Genomic DNA, 22,889 nt, shown 5'->3' with positions numbered 1-22,889 from the left:
AAAGAAATGTGCAAGCTGAAGAGGAGAGTCATATTCTCTAAACGATGGTTTAGAATATAGCTATTATGTTTGCACTGGATCTCTTCCATACTGCACTTCATTTCCTATTTCTACCCTAATCACTTTGAGTTCTTCCATTACACATGAACAAATTCCCTTCATATTTGCCATATGCAGTATGGCACAATTCATGTCTAAGTAATCAGTAACAACTTCCTATCTGAGTGGAAATTTGTTGTTAATCTTTTTTTAAGCAAACAAATGTAAAAACTATTCAAAATTTATTTTAATAAAATTTAATTATTTGAGCTTTAAAATATTTAGACCATATTTTTAAAAAGTACATAAATGTTTCAGGTTTTGTACCATATCTCATTTAGACTATGTTTAGAAAAACAAATTTGTAAAAGTAGATACTGTACACTTTTTTCATGGCGTAACTATTCAGGGGCTACCATAATTGAACAATGTAAAACAGGAACTGACAGCTTTGTATACTTGGAAATCACAACAGTGTAATTTGAAACTTTTTTAAAAAAAATAACATGAAGCCCCTGAAAAAGGTGACTATAACAGACAGGTCTTACAGCTTGAAAGGCGAGCCGTGATGGGGGCAGCTGGACTTCCTCTGGCAGAGTATCTATTTCCTCAGGGCCACCAGAGAAACAGCCCTGGCTTACTTGTCCATGGTCAAGGCTAATCTTACAATCTGTAAAGCAGGAAGCAGTAGGTGAACTTTTTGCTTTATCGTCCCTTCAGAAAAATTGACTACCATGGGTCAAATAAAATTGGGCCACATTTCACTTCAGTGAAAAACCTAGCTATAAAACCACACCAACTAAGCCCTACAACCAGCTCTCTTAACGGAAAAGCAAGTTATAGATTTTATGGAAGTGAAATGATTGACCATTGCAATAGGATAAAAGGTTACAGTCTGGACAAATGGAAGATGTTGTATTCATCCCAAGTCCTAAATTTGCCATTTTTACATACTGTACAGAAGTTTGGCAAAAGCAGTTAATCTCTGCAGGTCGTGATACATATCTGAGCTCAAAGCTTTTAACTATCCTGACAGCATGTATCTGAAGCCAGCAAGAATAGCCTTTTTGGCATTCTAGCTGCACTAAGACTGACACTCCATCTGAACTCAGTATTCCAGATCAAACCTAGGAGTTTTTTGTCTCTTAAAAGGAAAAGCGATATACCTGAGAATTATTGGAGTTCATCAGAAGCTGTAGCACAACAACAAAAGCAAATACTAGCTTGGCCTCTGGATTTACTTTCATCATAATTTAATGAGCAACAATTCAATATCTGTTGGATGAAAATGGATAGTTACGTTTTACCAGCTTCATTCTCCTATTAATGAATGAAGCATGCACTCTTAGCAAATGCAACCAGAGTTGGGGAATTCTAGTGACTGAGAATGAATCACTAGGATAATTTACAAATAAAGGAACAGGCTGGAGACATACATGCTTTTTAAACCACTCTGATTTTTCTATTTCAAGATGCACTTTAACCTCTTTAAGCCTGACAAAATAACACTGCCCAAAGTGAACAGACTGCCCAAGTGTAGAACTAATCTGTTCTACAAACTGTCATTGAATCTTTTAATAACAATGGTGTTCACAACAAACAACTGATAGCATTCTTGCTCATCCTTCCCTTATGGAATCTCAGTCCCAGCAGTTCTCAAATTCCCACTATTCTACTGCTCTTCTCAGAGAAATATTTTCCAATTCCTTAGCATAAAACTATCTTACTTTAAATTTAAGCACCTTGCTTCTTTCCCTAACTTCAATGGAATATCTTGCATTCTCTAGGAAATGGGTCACACATATCAAAGATACAACAGAATGAATTTGGCAAATGACAAGTGGTCACTCACTCAGGCTTAAGATCAAGCAATTCAACAGAAGAGGGCCTGAAAATGGTTTGCTGTTGGAACTCTTAACAAATGGGGAGAAATGTGTGATATTAAAGGGTGGGGGTGGAATCCCTGTAAATATATGGAGTTGAATTCAACTACCATAATTATTCTTGGAGGAGACTAAGTGAAATCAATGGGCATGGATAAGTCCCACTGATTTCAATGGATCTATTCCAGATACGACATACCTGATTCAGTGCATAATGCTGTTCTACTTCTTTCCAACATCAGGCAATAACCATGCCGAAAAGGGAGGATCCATAATCAATCTACCAATTTGAGCTCCTCCTTCTTGAACTGTGGCACTCAAAACTACCACTCAGTGTTGGCATGGGCCTGAGTCACCCTGAACATATGTCTCCTGTTTATCTTTTGTGAATGGTTGGCAATAGCAGCATACGTTCATTTACCTAGTCACTCTTCAAATGTTACCTCAAATGCATGGATTACAGACACATTTCCCTCTCCATAATATACCGTGGACGCTCGGGTCACGATTCAGCGCTTCTGCGCATGTGCAAAGCGTGATTTAGTGCTTCTGCGCATACGCCGAAACCCAGAAGTAACCCGTTCTGGTACTTCTGGGTTCAGCGCGGAGCGCAACCCGGACACAACCTGAAGCAGCTGTAACCCAAGGTATGACTGTACTTGCATCCTAATCTTGCCAAATGAGGGGGGGGGGGGAAACCACTTAACTCACACACCTTCACTTTAGCAACTGATATGCACCTTCCCTCTTTTCCCATGGTTACAACTTCCTGTCCCCATTGTCTACGTAACTTAAATATCCACAAACTTTTCCTTCCCCACTGTCAAGGACAGTTATATAACAAGTGATACGTATATATGTTATATAATGTGATGTTAGATATCCAAGGATGGTAAATGAAGATATACTTGCATGGAGTTATTTACTTCTAAGTTATTTCTGCAAATTTAAACCCAACTGAATTTCACAATCATAGATGAAATTTCTTGTTGTCAAAGGGCAACTTCTCAAAACCACTCGCCAACCATTCATTGCTTCTTGTTTTCCCAAGCACAGCTTGAAAAAGACATCCTGGGAATTTCATTGGCTGTAAAAGTATCACGGGGGTGGGGGCAAGAAAAGAGAGGGAGGGAGGCTCTACAGGTATGCAGATTGCAGAGACTGGTAGGGCCATGTGAGAACTGTGAGGTGAATGCTTTTTGAGAGGCTAGGATACAGTCTAATTTTACAGGTACTTACAAGTTTTGGAAAAATGTAATGGTCAGCCCACTGATCAGGCAAGATGCTAAACTTAGCAAGTGCCTCTGCATACATCATGCCAGCACAAGTTGTAATTGGGTGTGAAATGCCTAGGTCTCTTGAAAAACAGCTGCAAAAATATTCAAATCTAATCCTGAAATTTATGCATTTTTTTCAATTACTTTAAGAGCAACACTGACTGAAATGGGTAGGTTTTGAGTACTGCAAATGAATCACACTGAAGCAAGGAAAAATTGCCTGACTTTCTCCAGACTACCCATGTCAAACAGCAACCAACAAACGGCATTTAAGAATGCATCAGTTCTCCCTCCACTGCCCAATCAAAGCTATTGTCATGGACAACTTGAAAACATGACAGAATCTAGACAGAGTCTCTAAAAGGCAAACCATGCCCTTCCTTGTATCAATAGCCCAAACTTTGGTTCACTAACCCTAACTAAGGTCATAACATCTCTAGATATACCCCTTCTACGCAGATTACTTTGGAGGCTGAACTGCAAATAACATTTCTATAAATAGCAAAATCCAAGACAAGGGTCAAATGAATTGTTATGGACTAACAAACAAACAACAAAAACAAAAACCAGAAACACATTAGGGTAGTAAATACAGATATAGAAAAGGCACTAATTTCCCCAGCCTTTTATGTATAATGCAGGGGGGATGCTACCCTTTGGAATCGTCATGAGATCAACTGAATGTGAAGAATCTTTAAGGACTACTTATTAGGGCTGGGTGATATATCAATATATTGTCCAAAACCGGTTTGAAGTTCACATCGTGATAACCGTTTCATAATATTTGATCTTGCAAAATATTGTTAATCACAATGTGTGTGAGGGCTAGGCGATATCCGGTTTTCAACATCGTGATATATCACCAGCTAAACATTGCAATGTTATTACCAGCTAAACATAATACAGTACAGTACTCATTGCCATACTTTGGATTGTCCTGAATACCACCATTTGGTAGCGAAGCGCAAAACCGACACTCTTGTTTGGATACATTTTGGCTTGCCTGCTGATGAAAGTGACCATGAGGTGATTGATATTATCATCATTTATCAGTTTTAGACCCTTAAGTAGCAGCAGTTGCCGGGACATTGTCCTGTTTGCCTTTGCATAGTTCCTTCCATATTTCAGATATCGTGATATATCTATATACGGTATCATGATGTTTAGTTGGTGATATATCACAATTTTGAAAACCAGGTATTACCCAGCCTTACCACTTATATGAACCTAGGATAAAGCACACTGGAATAATAATTTTTGAAGCTTGGATACTTAAGCACCAACTACATTCTAGTTAAAAAGAAGACACTAATTTAGGCTTTCAAACACCCTGGCATAGGAACAGACACCCTGGCAGTTTATTTCATTATTGTTGTTATAGTTCTATTCAGATTTCTCTCTAAGGCTTTTTCTGGGAACTAAGGATGCCATTCAGAACACAAGATTGCTTAAATCCCATTTCCGTGAAGCCGCCTAACTGTATAGGAGTGTACATTGAGTAAACTCATCAAGAGTCATAGATTCTCCAATGAAAGGGGGAAGGAATCTGGATCCTAAACTAAGAGACTACAATAACTTGCATCGTCTTCATGATCCATCATCAAACATGGCATCCTCTTAACAATGTTATTCCACGTACCAGATGTGAACAAGCACATTCTCATATTTCGCTCCCCAGCTTTATTATCCGATTCCTCTCAAGTTGCACCAAAAGCCCAAACTGTTCACTAAAACACGCTAACTCTGATTTCTAGTATGAGGAAACCAATTCTGAAGGGTTTCCTTCCCCCACATTTTGAGGGTCCAAAAGTCAAGTAATATGACATATGGCTTCCTACTACCTCTCACTCTATCATGTACACATACATCCAGGCACCGCATCACATATGGCTAAGTACAGAAACGGTAGTACATTTTTGGTGGGCTAACTTGCAATTAGCTGTAATTAGCTAAATTTTGGAGCAACTTGTTAAGGTCCAAGAACCAGCTGTAACTGAAACACTACAAATAATACATTGAACTAACATATGTACACTAAATCTATACTACATCAAAATCCAATTATCCAAGCGATAATAGGTAAGTATTGAGGACTGCGTAACTTTTCTAAACATGCGAGAGCGCCTCTTACTCGGCCATACTGACATACTTCTATGTGAGTTTCAGTTAAGCAATATTATTAATTTATTATTTATTTTCTTTTATTTCGTTTTCTATCTACCCTTTTACAACAAGCCTTCAAAAGACGGCATACAACAGAAATTCAATTCCCGCCATCTCCAGTTAAGGTTTGTTTAGAGCAACATGAATGAAGAGGAACAAGCCACAGTGTGCCTCACGTTCTCCTTTTTGCTTAAACAAAGTTTGTTGTGGGGTCTGAGCTGGCAAACTGTGGTTAACATTAACTATGGCTAATGTCAAGAGAGCCAACTTCAAATTGAAATCAGAGTTACTGAAGATGGCTTGTATAAACTAACTATGGTTAAGCTCAACCACAGTTCCAGGTCTAGATAACATGGCCAGCACTGGCAAATGGTTTTACATTTTGTTTGTTATGATATAGCAGTATACAACAAACTCTTAAAAATAAAATAATCAAAAGCTGATGCAAAATTATGTGAACTAGTTCTCCTGGATGAATGGGAGAAGAAGTGAGGGAAAACCAAAGCTCACTATGACTCACTCCTACTCATTCACATTGTCCTAACCAATGTTTATCATTGACATACATATGCTGTAGAGTGAGGGGCAGATGGGGCTTGTCAACCTGGGATGGTAGCTCATCCAGAAGGAAAACTCTGATCCTAATCCTCCGCTGCCTTATGGGACATCTTTGGGTGAAGAAAAGGCTAAGGAGAAAAGCTTAAACAAATCTGAAATGGAGTCCCTAAGGCAGTTGGTGGTGCCTTGTACACCTCCTTCCAGCATCTTCTGTTGCCAAAATTATTGTTCTGCTTTCCTTTGGACCACATCAGCAAGGCCGAGAGGAGGGTCTTGTCGCCTAGGCAGCCCAGAACCTCCAGCACACTGCCTAGACTTACGCTCCACTTTGGTGACTTCACCCCCAGAGGGGCACTCCACTGTCTCTTGAGACAGATGGATGCCAAAACATATGCTAGAACTTCAGGCTGCCTTTGCTGAATTCCCAAACAAAATTATTTCTGAAATAGAAATGAATGTTCAAAACATCCTTATTCTAAAACACGTAAAACAAATCAGATTATTGAAGGCAACTAAGTATGAACCAAAAACAGAAGAGCTACATATCAAAATCTCGTGACTGAAGAAGTCTTTCCACATTGGTGTGTAAGTAGTACATTTTTCTTCTGAACTAACAGGTGGATCCAGGTCCAATATTTTTCACAATGAATCTGTTATAAATTACACTATAGTTACTACTGTTTTTCTACTAGCCACTAACAGGGGGAATGTGAAGCTACAGCACTGAAAACTTGTAGCACTAGTGAAAAATATGAATTCCAGGATGGGGTTGATTAGAAAAGAGAATGAAAATAAGACTGTCACTATTCTAAAGCTTTTATTAGCCTATAAATCTACAGTGATTTGGAATATTATGTTCCATTCTGATCACCCATTCTTCTAGAAGGAAATAGCAGTCAGAAAAGATGCAGTGCAAGGCAATCAAGAGCACCGACCTTCCTGGCAACAAAAAAGTGAGAGCATTTGGGGTTTTCAACTTTAGAAAAGAAAAATACTGGGGGCAGTACGGAGAATATGATAAACAATTATATTGACATTTATTTTTTCTCTCCCTCTTCCCTAACTTGGAGTGACCAAAACAAACTGGGCATTGATTCACGGTAGATAGAAGTACTTCTTCACAAACACACAATAGATTTATGGAATTGCTGCCACAAGATACCGGTAGATGAGAGGTTGCCAATTAGCTTATCTTGCTTTAAAAGGCAATTAGACAAATTCACAGGCAAATATCTCAATGATGATTAGCTAAAAAGAACCACCTTGTTCAGAAGCTGAGTAACTGGGGGAGGGGGTAGAGAAAGCAAGGAACTACCATGGCAGTCCAAAACTGTTTTTCAATTGTCTGCACCACTCCAGTTTCAAGACTATTTTGCTATGCAGTACCTTTTGTGCCCAGATACTACCCCCAAAGCGACATGGGGTATTATTGTGGAATAATGATAGTAGAATTCTGAAAAAAGATAGTAAGCCTTGAAATTCCAATTAAGAAATATGTACTTAAGACTGGGTCATACATCTTTCTCTACAAACAATGGAATGCCAAACCAGGATATTAACTAAATAATTCTTAAGTTGAATAGGTTTTGCTTGACAGGGAACAATATAGTCAATGCTTGGCCCGTCCAAAGTGACAATGAAACACAGAGAGAACCAAAAGCTTGTTATTTTATCCCAAATCTGGAAACCAAAACAGCAATCATAAAAGTCTGTTAGTGGCCTTAAAACATAAAACCAGTATGTAATCAATTTCCCGAAGCAAACCTTAATACTTCTTCATAAAGTGCATTCAGTTTACTTTGAAAGAAAACACTGAGCATAGTACAGAAGAAGTTCGATGTCAGCCATATTGTGAGAGAAACTGCACCAAAACTTCGCCTTCATAAAGCCTGACAAATGAAACCTTGATGCAATCAGTTAAGAGCAGGCTCCCTCACATATTTGAAAAGTTCAATCACCATATTCTCAAACTAAACACTACCCTTTCCCCCTAAAAAGACAATAAATCCCCAAGGAGTCACATTCAATTACTCCAGAACTCACAAATATACTTATAATCAATCATGCACATCAAATAATGTGGTAGGAATATAGATGCACTTACTCTGCATTAAATCCATTGACATGCAAGATCCGCATTTGTTTGACAATTGTGCTTTTACCAGATTCACCAGCACCTAAAAACAAAAAAGTAAATCAATTTCAGAAGGAAGTAGAATAAATTCTGGGGCACATGAGTCGTTTCAAGAGGCAAAATCCATGAACCTAGGTTACTCACCACAAGACTGAAAACTGAAAGGAAAAAAAGCAGTAATTGCCACTGGAAACTGTAGCTGCAGCTAAAAATAAATGTCCAGCTGAAGTCATGTGTCGGAGCTGAAGCATGAAATATTTCACTATCCATTTTCCCCCCAGTTGTCTACATCAAACAAGCAGAATGGGGAAACTAAGGCAGAGGCAAGTTTAGTATTCTGAAGGGAAACGGGAGTTGCCTCAAACACTGACTACTTCAAAGCAGGGCGGGAGGGGGGGAGCAAAGCCAATTGTGTCTGTAAAACCCTGATGTCTTTAATCACACCATCAGCCAGTTCAACACACTGAAACAGAGAACATGGTGCCATTTGAAAAAGGAGAACCCCTACCACCATTCTGCTACAGCGATGCCTAAGAGCCCCTCCTGCTCCCCACCTCTCATCTGCATCCTGAAAGAGCTTCCCATCACCTCCACATGCTCTACACCCCACACACATGCCCACCAAGCTGCACATCAAGTCTGCATTTTGAAAATACCATCTTGTTCACTCCCATGAGAAGACGTCCTTCATTCTGCACCCTATAACTCACCCTTCTCTTTTCTCCCACTCCACACACAAGAAAGCCCCCTTTCTCCCCATCCAGTCGGCATGCTGCACCCACTCAGTCTGCACAGTGAAGGGCTTGAACCATGAAATCTGACTGAGATATTCAAGCACTCCAGTCACTAGCTTTCAATATTTCTATATAAAAGCTGACGTTTTCTCTTCCCCCTTTGCATGAAATCGAGTCCTGCCATGGTGATGCAGACACACAGATGCTCTAGCATCTTTGGGTAGTTTATTTCCATATACAGCTCTCACAAGCCCCAGAAAAAAAGAGAAAATTATGAGACCTAAGCAAGGCAGGGATCATGAAGGCATCATTTGTGTTTCTTCAATGCCAGGCTTTCCCCGGTACTCAATGACAGCACAAGCCTCCATTTTGAGTCTCGTACACAAAACTTAATTTTAGCAGCTATATATCAAAGTATATTTTTCTGGGGAAGTCTATCCTGTCTCCCTTCTCTTTCATGTTTTCAAATTCCACAACAACCTAACTCCTTCCTTCAACCCAACACATTATTAAAACCACTTAACCTCTGAACATTTTAATGCCAGACATGAAATCTTCACTCCCGCCCCATTCTTTATAAATATTGGTGGAAAACAGGTTCAGAAAGATTTCACCAGGACAGATAAATAACTGCATAAAGCACTCGCCAGTCACAGAGCTGTAATAGGTCAAAAATAAACAAAAATCTATCATACCAAGCAGAAAGAGAGCTCATCAAAAGTGAGGGTGTTTTCCCCAACCTTCCACCATGAAAATGCAGGGGAGAGCTCAAACTATCAACCCCGCAAGACTTAAGCAAATACCAATTCCTACCCTATCTATAACTATTGTATTTTCTCTCATATTGTGTTTTTCATTAAAAAAAAACACTCAACAGTTATCACTGATATGTCAGTCAAATGCATGCATGGTTTGAGAAAGCACACTAAGGACTTTTAAAAGTCCTATGAACAAGCTTTTAAGATGAAATGTGTTTTTTCCATTGCATTATTCTTAACATGTTCACCACATAATACATTATTACTAGTACTGTGCACTTGTGCTTTCATTTCTGGATTTTATAGTGCTTACACTACTATACCACAGATTTCTTGTCATTTTCTGTATGACTTAAGGACTGCATGTAACTACAGTTTTTAAGCCACCACATCTGGGCAAATCAAATTTAAAACACATAAGGAACCCATGTTTTAATTATGAAGAGCCAGACTATTTTCTAACTACCCGAAGCTTAAACAAATGCATATAAATGTCTATAAGCTTCTGTTCTGGATATTTAAGCTGCAAAACTGATTTCCACAACAGTTTTAAATACAAGTTACATGGGATTGAGCACAACTGATTTAAACAGATTTACTTCCAACTATGCATTCTTAAGATCACACACATGCATCGGGCAAACATTAAATCAGGTATTTTCCCTCAAATTTATGTGCCAGAAGGGACCTGGATAATCACTTCAATGCAGAAGATGTTGCTATAATTATTCAACTTGTATTTTAGACCTCTTCCTTTCTCAAAATCAATGACTTAAAGGCTCTCTTCACTCAACAGCTCACTGAGTCCCATGTTCACTATTCCAATCACCTTCACCGCCTAAAAATATTGATCATAGCAAACTAGGTTCTCATCTAAAAAAATTATAGGCCATTCAAAAGCAATACTCCAGTACCATTAGATACTACAATGTCACACAAACTGTGTGTCTGAAAACAGAATATTCATTTTGTGTTAGCTTGAGATCTTTGGGAAGTGTTTTAAATCAAGTGTGTATCTGCTGGGGGAAAATAAAACAAACAAAAGGCCAGCATTTGATATTAATCTATATGGAGCCAAAAACGTTCATTCCCCATCCGTATTTCCCCAATGTTAATGATAACAATAAATGTGACAAAGGGAAGGACGCAAGTCCATCACAGTATTAAAAATAAACCTTTCTTTCCGCTTCCTTCAGAAGCCTCCTTTTCCAAGTCCACATTAAGCCCCCTTTCCTTCCAAGTCCCCAGAGAAGCACCTTAAGCCCACCGCCACCCCATTTATCCAGAATACACCCCACCTCCAACTCAACAGAATACTGCAAAGCCCCACTCACCTCCACACACTTCCTGTAAGGATTTGTGCATGTGTACCGTTCCCAAATGGGGAAAAGGGTGAGGCTGGATTTGTTTCATACTCCCTGTCCCCCACCCGCTACTATTTTCCACTCCAGTCCCCCCACCAAGGGCCCACACACAGTGACCGGGACCACCTTAACTGAAGTGCTGAGCATCCTGTGGCCTGCAGCCCCCCCAAAAAACCCTCCACCTGTATAGGCCCCGACATTACATTCTATGAAAGTGACATTCTATCTAAAACACCACTGACAGCCGCCTCAACCAGTAACAGTTTGAAAAGACCAGGGTGTCTTTTCAACAGTGGTTTGTGCCCTCTTCTCCATGCAGCAGTTACCTATTAAGTACAGGGTGGAGGGGAGCAGAAGCAGGAGGTGGAGTTAGCCATGTTTGGGGGGCAAGCCAGTCTAAAAAGGCCAGAGCAGATGTATGTTAACCAACTACCTGTCACCTTAATAATAATAATAATAGTAATAAGGTAAATCCTAGGAGTAGGGTGAGCTACCAATTACAACTTATCCGCTTTTGGGGGGGGTGCCAAGCAGTTTGGGGGGGGAGGTTTAGAGGAAAAGGGCCAACCAGCGTTGTCATCCACCCAAGGGGGTTTCCTTGCTCACCAAGGAACACACCGTGTCCACGAAACGTATGAAATGGACGTGTTGGGAGCAGAAGGGATCCGGACCCTTTCGAATGCCTAGCTAACTCCCCTCCCCCGAGCTGTCACCCCCCCTGCCAAAAACAACACCCCTCCCCGCTGAAAAGACACACACACACCCCACAAGCGTGGCTGCAGTACGAGCTGCCAGCGGCTGAGGGCCCGAGGCCTACTTTCTCCCAGGCCCCTTTTCCCTCGCCGCCAACCCCTGGAGACCCGCTTCCTTTTCCCTTTCTCCCAGGCCCTGCCAAGCCGGGGGAGCTTCCCCGAGAAGCCCGCGGGGAAGGCAGGCAGGCAGGCAAGCAAGCAAGCGAGCAGGCGGCCTGGCAGGCAGGGCCCCACCTCTCCCTCCTGCTGCCCAGTCACTGCTGGGCCCCGTTATTGCCACCCGTTACCCAGGGAGACCCGGGCCTCGAGAAAGACGTCCGCGCTTCCTTTCCGCTCTCTCCCGCGCCCCTGTGTATGCGGAGGGCTGGGGGGGGGCCCGCCGGTTGGCCCCCTCAACCCCCACCCCCCAAAAGAGAGACGCCCTCCTTCCCTGCCGCCCTTACCCAGCAAGAGGAGCCGGTGCGTGGCCCTGTAGACCTGCTTGTCCTTCTGCAGCTGCTTCTCGATTTTCTTGTTGGCCTCCCGCTGCGCCTTCTCCTCGTTGCGCTGGTCCTCAGTCTTGCTGTTCCCTAAGCAGCCCATCTTTGGGGGGGGCGGAATGGAAAGGGGGGAAGGGAAGGGAAGGGGGAGGAAAGGCCGGGGGTTGGGGGGCGCAAAGGAGGGGGCACCCGCAGCCGAGAGACAGAGAGAAGAAAAGGGAGTGGGGCAGGAAGCAACCGGGTCTCGCTGGAGAGAAGGCGGCTGTGTGTATCTCGGGGGGGGGGAGCCTCTCTCCTTCCCCCCCTTTTTTATTCTTTTACTCGCAGCTGCCGCTGCCTAAAGACATGGAGGGAGCGGAGTGCGGAGCCTACTACGGGGTTGGGGGGGGAGAGGAGGGGAGGGGTTGGTTTGGGGGGGGAGCGCGATGACTTTGCTACTGCTCAAGGCCTCCAACCTCTTTTCTCCCCCACACCTCGACCAGATCCTCTCGCAATGCAGATCCGGAGAAAAAGGAAGGGGGGGTAGGAATAGAAGAAGACGGGGGTGTAGGAAACGGAGGGAGATTGGCAGTCACGAAAAAAGAAAAAAGGGGGAAAAAACCACACTGGCGCGGGGGGGGGAGAGAAATTCTCCGCAGGATCACGGGTTAAAAAAGCTGCCTCCTCCTTCTTCCTTCTCTCCCCCCCCCCTTTTCCAACCCCTGCAGCAGTAAAATAATAACAATAATTGGGTCTTTAAAAATATTTCCAGCTTCCACGCCACCTCCAATGGTGGGGGAGGGCGAAATGAGAATATTAAGAGACGTCTGTTTCTATATATATATTATATATATATATATAATCCTCCAATCCTCCAGGTCCAAGGCGGCGGCGGCAGAGCAGCTTCCAAGCAGAGAAACCTCCCCAAATCCTGGGCACGGAGAAAATCTAGAATTGTCTCTTCCTCGCTCCTCTTTTTTCTTCTTCTTTCCCCTCCCTTCCCTCCCTCTGCTTCTTTTTCTTCTTCTTTTTTCTTCTTCTTCCTTCGCCTTCCTCGCTTGCTCTTCTTCCTGCCTTCTCCTTTTGCAGCGCGCGCGCGCGCAACACACACACACACGCCGCCTCCCTCTCCAAAAAAGGGCGCAGCGCCCGAAGGGGGTCAAAGCCAACCCTTCGGCTGCTGGCTGGCCAAACGAGTCCCCGCTTTCCTTTCCTGGGTTGGGTTGCGGGGAGAGAGAGAGAGAGGGAAATATTATAGATCTCTCTCTCTCCCCTCTCCCCTTTAATGGTGGTTGCCGAGATCCAAGGCCCCCTTCTTCTTTTCCTCCCTCTCTCGCTTTCGCTGCTCTCTTTCTCTCTCCCTCCCCGACGCTCTCTTTCCTCCCCGCTTTTCACGTTCGGTTTCCAGACTGCTGAATCCCCTTTGGCTTCCCCTTGCAAACGTGGGGAGCAAAGGGAAGGGAGGAGAAACGAGAGGGGGAAAGCAAGCGGGATCTCCTCCCAGTAAACGAAAATAACTCTCCTGATGAGGAGCTTTTATTTACTTCCTTCCCTCCTCCTCCTCTCTTTTTATTGCCTCCCCCATTTTATCTCCCCTCCTCTCTCCCCTTGCATTTATTATTATTAGCATTGCTATTATTGTTGTTGTTGTTATTTTACTGTTGAATTCGACAGAGGAAGGGAAACGCGAGAGAGGCAGAGATGGGGTGGGGCAAGGCGAGCTCACACGGAACCATGGGAACTCAACCATTCACATGATCCCCAAACGTCAGGAGTTAACTGACTTGGAGGCGCCCTCTTCAAACACCCACAGGGAGAGGACGGGCAGATCCGAGGCAGGCGGCGGCAGCGGCTGCCCTCGTTGCATCGCCGACTCCTTCCTTTCTTGACACGCCCAGGGGTTGCGCGCTGTGTGAGTGCGCGCGTGTGTTTTAAATTTAGCTTCCCGCGGGGCGGGGGGAGTTCCTTCTGGCTCTCTCTCTTTTGCGGAGGGAACCTCAGTTTCCTTTTTGTTCATCAATGCCGCCTCTCTCTGCGGAATTAGGATCCTGAGCACGACGTGAACTTTGTACAAAAGAGGATTAAACACCCCCCCCCAAAAAAAAGGTTTCGGGGGTAGGCGAAAGCACCCGGTGAAATGGCACATCTTTAACTTTTGCAAACGCGCAACCAAAAATGCCTTCCAATAATTTAATATGCGGGTGGGGTGTTGATCAAATGCTGCGAGCCGTTGAGCCACGATGGGGTTCCTGGGCAATTAAAGCAAATTAATAGCTGTAATTAAAAGGGAGAGGAAGTTCTTGTTGGTCATGCCTAGGGATCATGGGTCAGATTGGCTGAAGAGAAGCGGGGCGGTGGGGGTGAACTAGCAGCAGCAGCAGTAGTAGCACCTGTAGGCGGCATGAGGAAGGAGAAACGAGGGGCCAAGGGAGGGAGAAATGAGGCAAGACACGTGTCAGGCACTGGGCGCAGTTTGGAGGAAGGAAAAATGCTTCTGCCTCATGCAGGAGATTTCTGCCCCTGGATTTTCCGTGCTGATTAAGCTGGCATTGCATTTTGACGTGCCACATGGAAGATGCAGGGCAGAGTGTTTAACTCCTGCTATTCTCATCCTATTTTTAACCTCTGGTCGTTAGCTGCTTTGAGCTAATATTTATCATTTGCAACGCTTTATGTTACTGTTTTATTGCAACATTTTGCATTGTTTTTGACTGCTGCTGGTGTGACATTTTCTTCCTATCAGCTGTAATTTGAACAAAAAAATTAATAGGCTGTGGAGCTGCCTCAGGAAGGCTAGCAAGGACAAACTGTCTATAAATGCTGAAATGAATATGTCTGCAGTACTGTCCAGGATATCTATTGGCCTATGAATTCCTTTGATGCGCAAGGAAACTCATTCCACTGCCACGTTGTGATCTAATATTCAATAGAAGGTTAGCAGGGCAGGCTAAACTGACTAGTTGCAAGGCAAGGTGTCGTGAAGGCTTGATTTAATGCCAGGGACTTGTGCAGTATGTTTAATGCAAGCAGGTCCTTTTTTTTACACAGAACTCTGCACTGAATGCAACTGTCTAACAATATGAGCCTATTTTTCAAACTAAGGCTACAGTCCTTTACACTACAGGTGGGCAACTTTTCTAAGTGCACTTTAATTCGCAGCTTTCGCTTGAAACCTATTTTTGAGTTATTGCAAAAATGTGTTTTGCATCTTTCCTATCCAGTTCCCAAATAATTAGATGGAGGTAGCAGCATATAAGATCTTCAAACGTAATTGCTAAGAGTGTGAGCCATAAATGGAGAGTTCCCAACTTCCCAGTCCCTCCTCAGCTGTGAAATCATTAGGTGGTATTCAGTAGGCACCCGATTTGTCAAAAAGAGTTTCTGATCTGCAACGTGAAAATAGTAATACCAGCCTACCTTGGAGGGTTTTATTTATATTTATTTAAAGGGTTCTTTTCTATCCTTCAAACCCATACAGGCCCTCAAGCTGGCAAAACAACCCTAAAACATAAGGCACCTAAAACCGGACCCATAACCACAACAGAGAGCAGCAACTTTCTGTTACCTGGATCATGTCATACAAAATGCCTTGGGGAAAGAGACTTTTGAACAACAATTATGTTGTTTTTAAGGCAGGGGTTGCTGATGTAGTGCCAGTATGTCCACCAGTAACTTCTATGTTACCTGTGAAAGGCCTCTAAATATCCCCTCAAAACACCACAATGTGTGAGAAACAGTGTGCTCTTCCTGATCGGTTCCAGGTCCAGGTGACACTGGTTTGGCCTACGCAGCCCCACAGCGGTCATTTTGTGGCTGTGCCCAGCCAACTACACAATGCTAAATAATCACGTATCACCCATCACACATAAACACGCACACCACTCTTCATTATATATATGCTCTCCCTTCACACACATATAGTTTGCAGTAAGCAAAACAACAACAACAACAACAAGCTCTTCTTTCAGCTTGGAGAACCAGCGAAATCAAAGCCCTCCTTTGTAGGGTAACAATATCATCATGACCTGCCTATCCACTGGATAATGCAAACACTGGAAGTCTTGCGTGTGCAAAGGAAGGGGATTAGTTTTGTTCAAGTTTTATATTGCCCGCTGTCTCCTTTCAAAAACGAAAACAACCCAAGTCCTTGTGGATAAGATTCTGGCCAGTCTTGCAGATATGGAGGGAATGGAGAGTTTCCAGCTCATACCACTTTAGAAAGGAAGGAAAAGTTGCCCGCCACCTTGGGGCTACAGTATTTTTAATTCTTGGCCAGCAGACCTTTCCAGACGTCTTTTTTTTTAAAAAGGACATTAAAAAAGACATTTAACTACTTTTTTTTTAAAAAAAGTTAAAATTAGTATTTTCTGATCTTTAATACAGTTGCAGCACTAGCCTGTCCAAGTCAGATTGGATTAAAAATAATCTGTATTTAGGGGAGAGGGATATTACTACCGGTACAGTGCTACCTCTACTTACAAATAACTCTACTTACAAATGGAGCTCCGTCCGCCATCTTGGATGCGGTTTAGATAGGATTTTTTCTACTTACGAATTTTTAGATAGGGTTGCTTCGACTTACGAATTTTTTCTCCCAATGCATTCCTATGGGATTCGACTTACAAATTTTTTCGACTTACAAATGTGTGTTCGGAACGCATTAAATTCGTAAGTAGAGGTACCACTGTAGTTCTTTTTTAAAAAAGAAAAGAAACAGAACAGAAACCAAGATCAACCTAGGTTGACCATGCCTGACATTTTTACTATATGCGGCAGGGCATCTAAATGTTGAAATATTTCAGTTAATTGAGGTCAGAAGGTATAGTGTTTCTTTGATTGGCCTAAGTCACCTGGTCTCAGCCAGGTGCCTCGGGCATCAGGTTTTGTACCCGCAAACATAAACGGAATAACATTTAGAGCAAATATGCTGCAGCAGTGTTTCTCCACTGGCCCTCGCCATTGAGCCAGGGGTCACTTTCACTGCCACATCTTGCCAAGTGTCTCCTCACTTGCCTAACCTGCTTCCCAACTCTACAATTATATGATTCTGTGCTAAGACGACTCTCAATGTGAACACTGGTGATCGGCAGGGGTGTTGATGTCCTATAATTTCCTTGCTTAAGCTCTGCAGCAGCTGACACCAAACCTCAAAATTGCTGGCCTTCACCCCTATCCCCATGATCCTTAATGACTATCGCAGGACAAAGGGTACATTCGGTGTATGTACAGTTTACACACTAATCTTGTCATTAATTATTGTGAGGGACAGGGGATATCGCGAAGTCCCTCCCCTCCTGAGTTCAAGCCCGTCCCCGAGCAAAGGGGAAAGCAGGGAGAGTTCCGATTCCAGTGGGGAAGCAGGAAGTCGTGTCCGAGGCTCAGGCAAGGTAGAGGAGCCAGGGTCCCAGGTGGGACAGGAAGGGGCAAGTAAGGGGGGAAGACCCATCCCCCCAACTCCAGAATTACGCAGGAAGAGGAGGGGCAAGAGGATGGGTCTGCCAAAGCTTTTGTGTTGGAGAAAGACGCGCCAAAAGCCATTAGGAGGTTCTGAAACCGACTGACAACATCGCTCCGTGTAAATAGCAATGACTTGAGCACTGTAAATACGCAGCACCAATAAAAGAATAAAATGCAGAGCTGCGTAGCGTCGTTACTCTGAAGTAGTCCACTCCGGCCACTGTGACAGCAACCTCCTAATCATTTTTGGGCTACTTTGGAGTTGCCGGGATGAGCGTGTCAGAGGCGGAGAAGTGGCGGCAGATCGCTGAGCAAGCCCAGCTAGAACTGCAACAGCTGTCGCTGCAGGCGCAGGGAGAATTGAAGGCAGCTAAAGAGGAGACTAAGAAGGTCCAGGACGACCGGCTACAACTTGCGGAACAGGTGAGAGAGCTCCAGGAAAAAGAGCAGCATTTAAGGGCGGTGGCGGTAGACCTCCAAAACAAGCTGGATGCAGAGAAAAACAAGGCGGGAGGGGCACCCCAAGTCCAAGTGCTGCCAGGAAGGAGAGCCGGGACCCTAGTAAGCAAGTTCAATGGAGACCCGAAGGAGTTTCAGGGCTTTGAGACTGAGATTGTGTATGCTCTTGAGCTGCACCACGATGAGTTCCCTGATGATGAGCACAGAGTAGCGTTTATTGTGGAGCACCTTACAGGGGCGGCCAGGGAGTGGCTAAGACCGTTAATTGCAACAAGGAATCCTTGCATGAAGAATGTCAAACTATTTCTAGAAGGTTTGAAAACGATGTATTCGTCCGATAGTCATATGGACCAGACTAAGGAGGAACTTCATAATTTACGCCAAGGAAATATGACAGTTCGCGCGTATTGGGCGAAATTCACCATGCTGGTGCACAGATTGGGGTGGGATCTGGAGTCTGCCCCAATGCAAGCGGCGTTTTACTTGGGGTTGCATGAGGAGGTGAAGGATGAGCTCTCGAGAGGTCCAAAGCCCAGTAATATGGATCAACTGAGCAAAGCGGCTCTGGCGGTGGGGGTGAGGCAGGAATCCAGATGGAGCGACAAGCAAGCAACGCGCGCAAAGCGGGCTTGGTTCCCACGGTCGCAGGAGAAGCCACTCCCTCAACAACCCTTTCAAGCCACGCCTGGGGCCAGTCAGGACCAGGAACCCATGCAGATTGATAGCGCGCGCGCGCGGGCTTTTCAAACCCCAGCGGCGCCAAGACGCAAGGAGGGAAGGGGTGGGAATTGCTTTCTCTGCAACTCCCCCCAGCATCTCGTCAGAGACTGCCCACATCGCAGGGAGTGGCAAGGAAAGGCGGGAACGGTTGTGCCCTCCCCCACTGACGCAGCACCACAGCAGGGAAACGGGAAAGCCTGGCTGCAGGAGACAAGGGGCGGCAGCCAGGCACAGTCAGCAGACAACAGCCCCAGCCCACCCACCCGCACAGAGAGGAGCAGAGCCAGCCCACCCCTCCCAGAGCAGGAGTGGTTCTAGAAGTGACGCTCACGCTCCCAAATGGCTATCCATTGACGGTCCTCGCCCTAATTGACAGTGGTGCCTCAGCCAACTTCTTCTCGAGAAACTTTGCAGAAGAGCACCAGATCCAGCTTCTGCAGCTGGATTTTCCTCTGCACGTGGCAACCATTGACGGAAGAGAGCTGCTGGGAGGGGCCATCACTCATCAAACCCCCCCCATGAGAATGACGGTTGGAAGGCACTCAGAGACACTGGCATTCAACGTCACCACCATCTCAGACCCCCCAATCGTTTTGGGCATGAGCTGGCTGGCGCGCCACGACCCCTCCATAAGTTGGCATCAGAGATGCATCACTTTTGGATCGGACTTTTGCCTGGAACATTGCATGCAGCACCAACCAGGGGAGGGGCCTCCGATAGCCACGGTGGCCACCATGCACGTCAAAGGGGGTGAGGCGATACCCAAACCATACTGGGACCTGCAGGAGGTCTTCAGTGAAGCGGAGTCCGACCATCTGCCCCCACACAGGCCTTTTGACTGCCAGATCAACCTGGTGCCTGGGGCAACTATACCCCCAGCCAAGCTGTACGCCATGTCAGACCAGGAACTGGAGGATCTGCGCGCTTTTATCGACAAGAACCTCAAGCGGGGGTTCATCAGAGAAAGCAAGGCAGCAGGGGGCAGCCCGGTCTTCTGGGTGGACAAGAAAGACACGCAACAGCGCCGTCTTGTGGTGGATTTTAGACGGCTGAATTCGGTGACAGAGCCAGTGGCTTTCCCCATGCCCAGAGTGGATGATCTCCTGACAGCGGCACGCAGAGGCAAGATTTTCACCAAGCTAGACCTGAGGGGGGCGTACAACTTGATCAGGATCCGGGAAGGCGATGAGTGGAAAACCACGATGTTCACGCCTCTGGGCTCTTTTGAATATCTGGTGATGCCCTTCGGGTTGCAAGGGGGCTCAGCATGCTTCCAGGCCTTCATGCACCACGTCCTGGGGTCCCTACTCTTCAGGAAATGCTTGGTCTTTCTGGATGACATCCTTATTTACTCCAACGACCCAGTGCAGCACGTGAAGGACGTCAGGGAGGTGTTACAGCGCCTGAAGGAGAACCACCTGTATGTGAAGCTGGAGAAGTGCAAGTTTCACACCAAGGAGGTGGACTTCCTGGGCTACAAGCTGTCAGACAAGGGGCTGGCAATGGACAAGGACAAGGTGCAGACCATCCTGGACTGGCACAGCCCCAGGACGCGCAAAGATGCCCAACGCCTACTAGGCTTTGCCAACTTCTACAGGAAGTTCATCAAGAACTTCTCTCGAGTTACGGCTCCCATCACTGACTGCCTGAGAGGCAAGCAGAAGTTCAGGTGGACACCAGAGGCGCAAGCAGCGTTCGAAAGCCTCAAGAGGGTGTTCGCCTCAGACCAGAACCTGTTCCACGTGGTTCAGGACGCGCCCCTACGCATTGAAACAGATGCTTCTGATAAGGCTGTGGGCGCCATTTTGTTGCAACTGGACGCCAACAGAGAGTGGAGACCCTGTGCCTTCTTCTCCAGGAAGTTGACCCAGCCCGAGCGAAACTACACAGTTTTTGATCGGGAACTTCTTGCGATCCACGCGGCGTTCCAGCACTGGAGACACTTCCTGGTGGGCGCCAAGCACCCCATCCAGGTGTGCACAGACCACAAGAACCTGGAGTTCTGGAGAACTGCCAGGGTGCTCAACCAGCGGCAGATACGGTGGGCGGAGTTCTTCTCGAACTTCAACTTCTCCATACACTACATCCCAGGAGAGCAGAATGTCAGGGCGGATGCCCTCTCCCGCAAGCCAGAGTACATGGAGGAGGAGGCGCCACCAGCCCCAAGGCACATTTTCCCCCCGTCGGCATGGTCCTGCGGAGCAGCAGTGGTGAGCGAGGCAGAACTCACAGCACTGACGGCAGCGGATGAATTTGCCAACCGCATCTTCAGAGAACTGAGAGGGGGGAGGGAGCAGGCAAAAGACTTTGCAGAACGCAGAGGGCTGCTTTTCTACAAGGGTGCGCTGTACCTACCCACCACCCAGCTTCGACGTACGGTCCTCAAGCAGATGCACGACAACCCTACAGCGGGGCATTTTGGAAGGGACAAGACCACTCACCTAGTCATGAGACACTTCTGGTGGCCAGGGGTGAGGGAAGATGTTCGAGACTATGTAAGGGGTTGTACCACCTGCCAGCGGGCGAAGGTGGTCAGAGCAGCGCCACCAGGGTTGCTGGAGCCCTTAGCCACACCACACAGGCCGTGGGAAGTGGTGTCCATGGACTTCATCACAGATCTGCCTTCGTCCAGGGGTAAGACTGCAGTGTTGGTGGTGGTGGACCTCATGTCCAAAATGTGTCACTTTATACCGTGTGCCAGGGCAGTCTCGGCAGAAGAGACAGCCAAACTGTTTGTTGATCACATTTTCAGACTGCATGGATTACCTTTAAGGGTTATTTCGGATCGTGGCCGCCAATTTGTTTCCAGGTTCTGGCGGCGGCTCATGAACCTCCTGCAGGTGGAGGTCAGCTTGTCGACGGCTAGACACCCGCAGACCAACGGACAAGCGGAGAGGGTCAACGCCATTCTGCAGCAGTACCTGAGATGCTACGTCAGCCAGCGGCAAACGGACTGGGTGGATCGCTTGCCACTAGCAGAATTTGCCTACAACAATGCAGTGCACGTCTCCACAGGGGTGTCGCCCTTTAAGGCCAATTACGGGCGCGACCTCAGATCTTTCCCAGAGAGGGAGAGGGAGGAGGAGGAGGAGGGCCCACAGGCTGAGGATTGGGCAGAGGAACTGGAGACGGTGCACCAGCAGCTCAGAGAACACTTGGAGAGGGCCAAGGAAGCGTACAAAAAGGGGGCAGATCGCCACAGGCGACAAGGGGAGGTCATCAGGGTGGGGGACAAGGTGTGGTTGTCCTCGGAGGGCCTTCCCACCAGAGGGAGGTGCAAAAAGCTGGCACCCAAATGGCTGGGCCCCTTCACGGTCACGCAACAGGTCAACCCGGTGGCATACAGGCTGGCACTGCCAGAGGACATGAGGGTGCATCCAGTGTTTCATAGATCGCTGCTGTCGCCGTACAGGGAAAGCAGCAGGCTCAGAGACAGCGAACAAACCCCCGAGGGAGGGGGGGAGAGGGAAAGCAGGGAGCAACTCAATGAGGCCACGGCCATCCTGGATTCAAGGTGGGGGGTGGGGGGCCTGGAGTACCTCATGGCATGGGAGGATGCTCCACCGTCCCAGAATGAATGGGTTCCCGCCACTCAGATACAGGAGGAATTCTTGGTGGAAGAATTTCACGCCCTCTTTCCCCACAGACCCAAGCCCTGGCACATGGAAAGGGAGGGGGAGGAGGAGGAGGCACGGGAGAACAGCTCACCATGGCGCTGGGAAGCGGAGTTTGAGGAACCAGAGGATGAGGTATGGGTGTCGCCAAGATCCACCCAGTCAGAGGAAGGAGCAGATTGGCAAAACATTTTTACCCCCACCAGCTCTGACGCCACGGACTTTTTGGGATTCCCGTCCTCCCAGGCGGAAGGGGGGGGGCTCGCAGGACTGGGGGGAGGTGTTCACACCAACGGGCTCGGAGAGCACCGAGTTTTTAGGCTTCCAGTCGTCACCGACACATGGGGGGGGCCTGGGGAGGGGTGAAGGAGAGCTTGGGAGGGGGGTGGATGTGAGGGACAGGGGATATCGCGAAGTCCCTCCCCTCCTGAGTTCAAGCCCGTCCCCGAGCAAAGGGGAAAGCAGGGAGAGTTCCGATTCCAGTGGGGAAGCAGGAAGTCGTGTCCGAGGCTCAGGCAA

At 46.2% G+C, this 22,889-nt stretch overlaps 1 protein-coding gene across 9 annotated transcripts in view; it reads right to left on the bottom strand.

Moving 5' to 3' along the window:
• Positions 1-22,889, bottom strand: part of GNAS (GNAS complex locus) — a 193,460-nt gene that overhangs the window by 95,401 nt on the left and 75,170 nt on the right. For 2 of the 9 annotated variants that reach the window (XM_035123349.3, XM_035123348.3), the window contains exons 1-2: positions 12,106-13,211; positions 8,025-8,097 (exon numbers count right to left, since the gene is read on the bottom strand). In XM_035123349.3, the coding sequence (XP_034979240.1) occupies positions 8,025-8,097; positions 12,106-12,244 (212 nt within the window). In that variant the 5' untranslated portion in view covers positions 12,245-13,211. Of the gene's footprint in view, positions 1-8,024; positions 8,098-8,198; positions 8,260-10,880; positions 11,215-11,516; positions 11,941-12,105; positions 13,212-22,889 lie in introns of those variants that run through there. The other 7 variants (XM_035123345.3, XM_035123346.3, XM_088674695.1 and 4 more) reach the window with 6 other exon arrangements.

Source organism: Zootoca vivipara, chromosome 7 (genome assembly GCF_965207765.1).
Source record: "Zootoca vivipara chromosome 7, rZooViv2.hap1.1, whole genome shotgun sequence".
Lineage (NCBI taxonomy): Eukaryota > Metazoa > Chordata > Lepidosauria > Squamata > Lacertidae > Zootoca > Zootoca vivipara.
The sequence above is the reverse complement of the archived record's forward strand: the minus strand, read 5'-3'. Positions and strand labels throughout refer to the sequence as shown.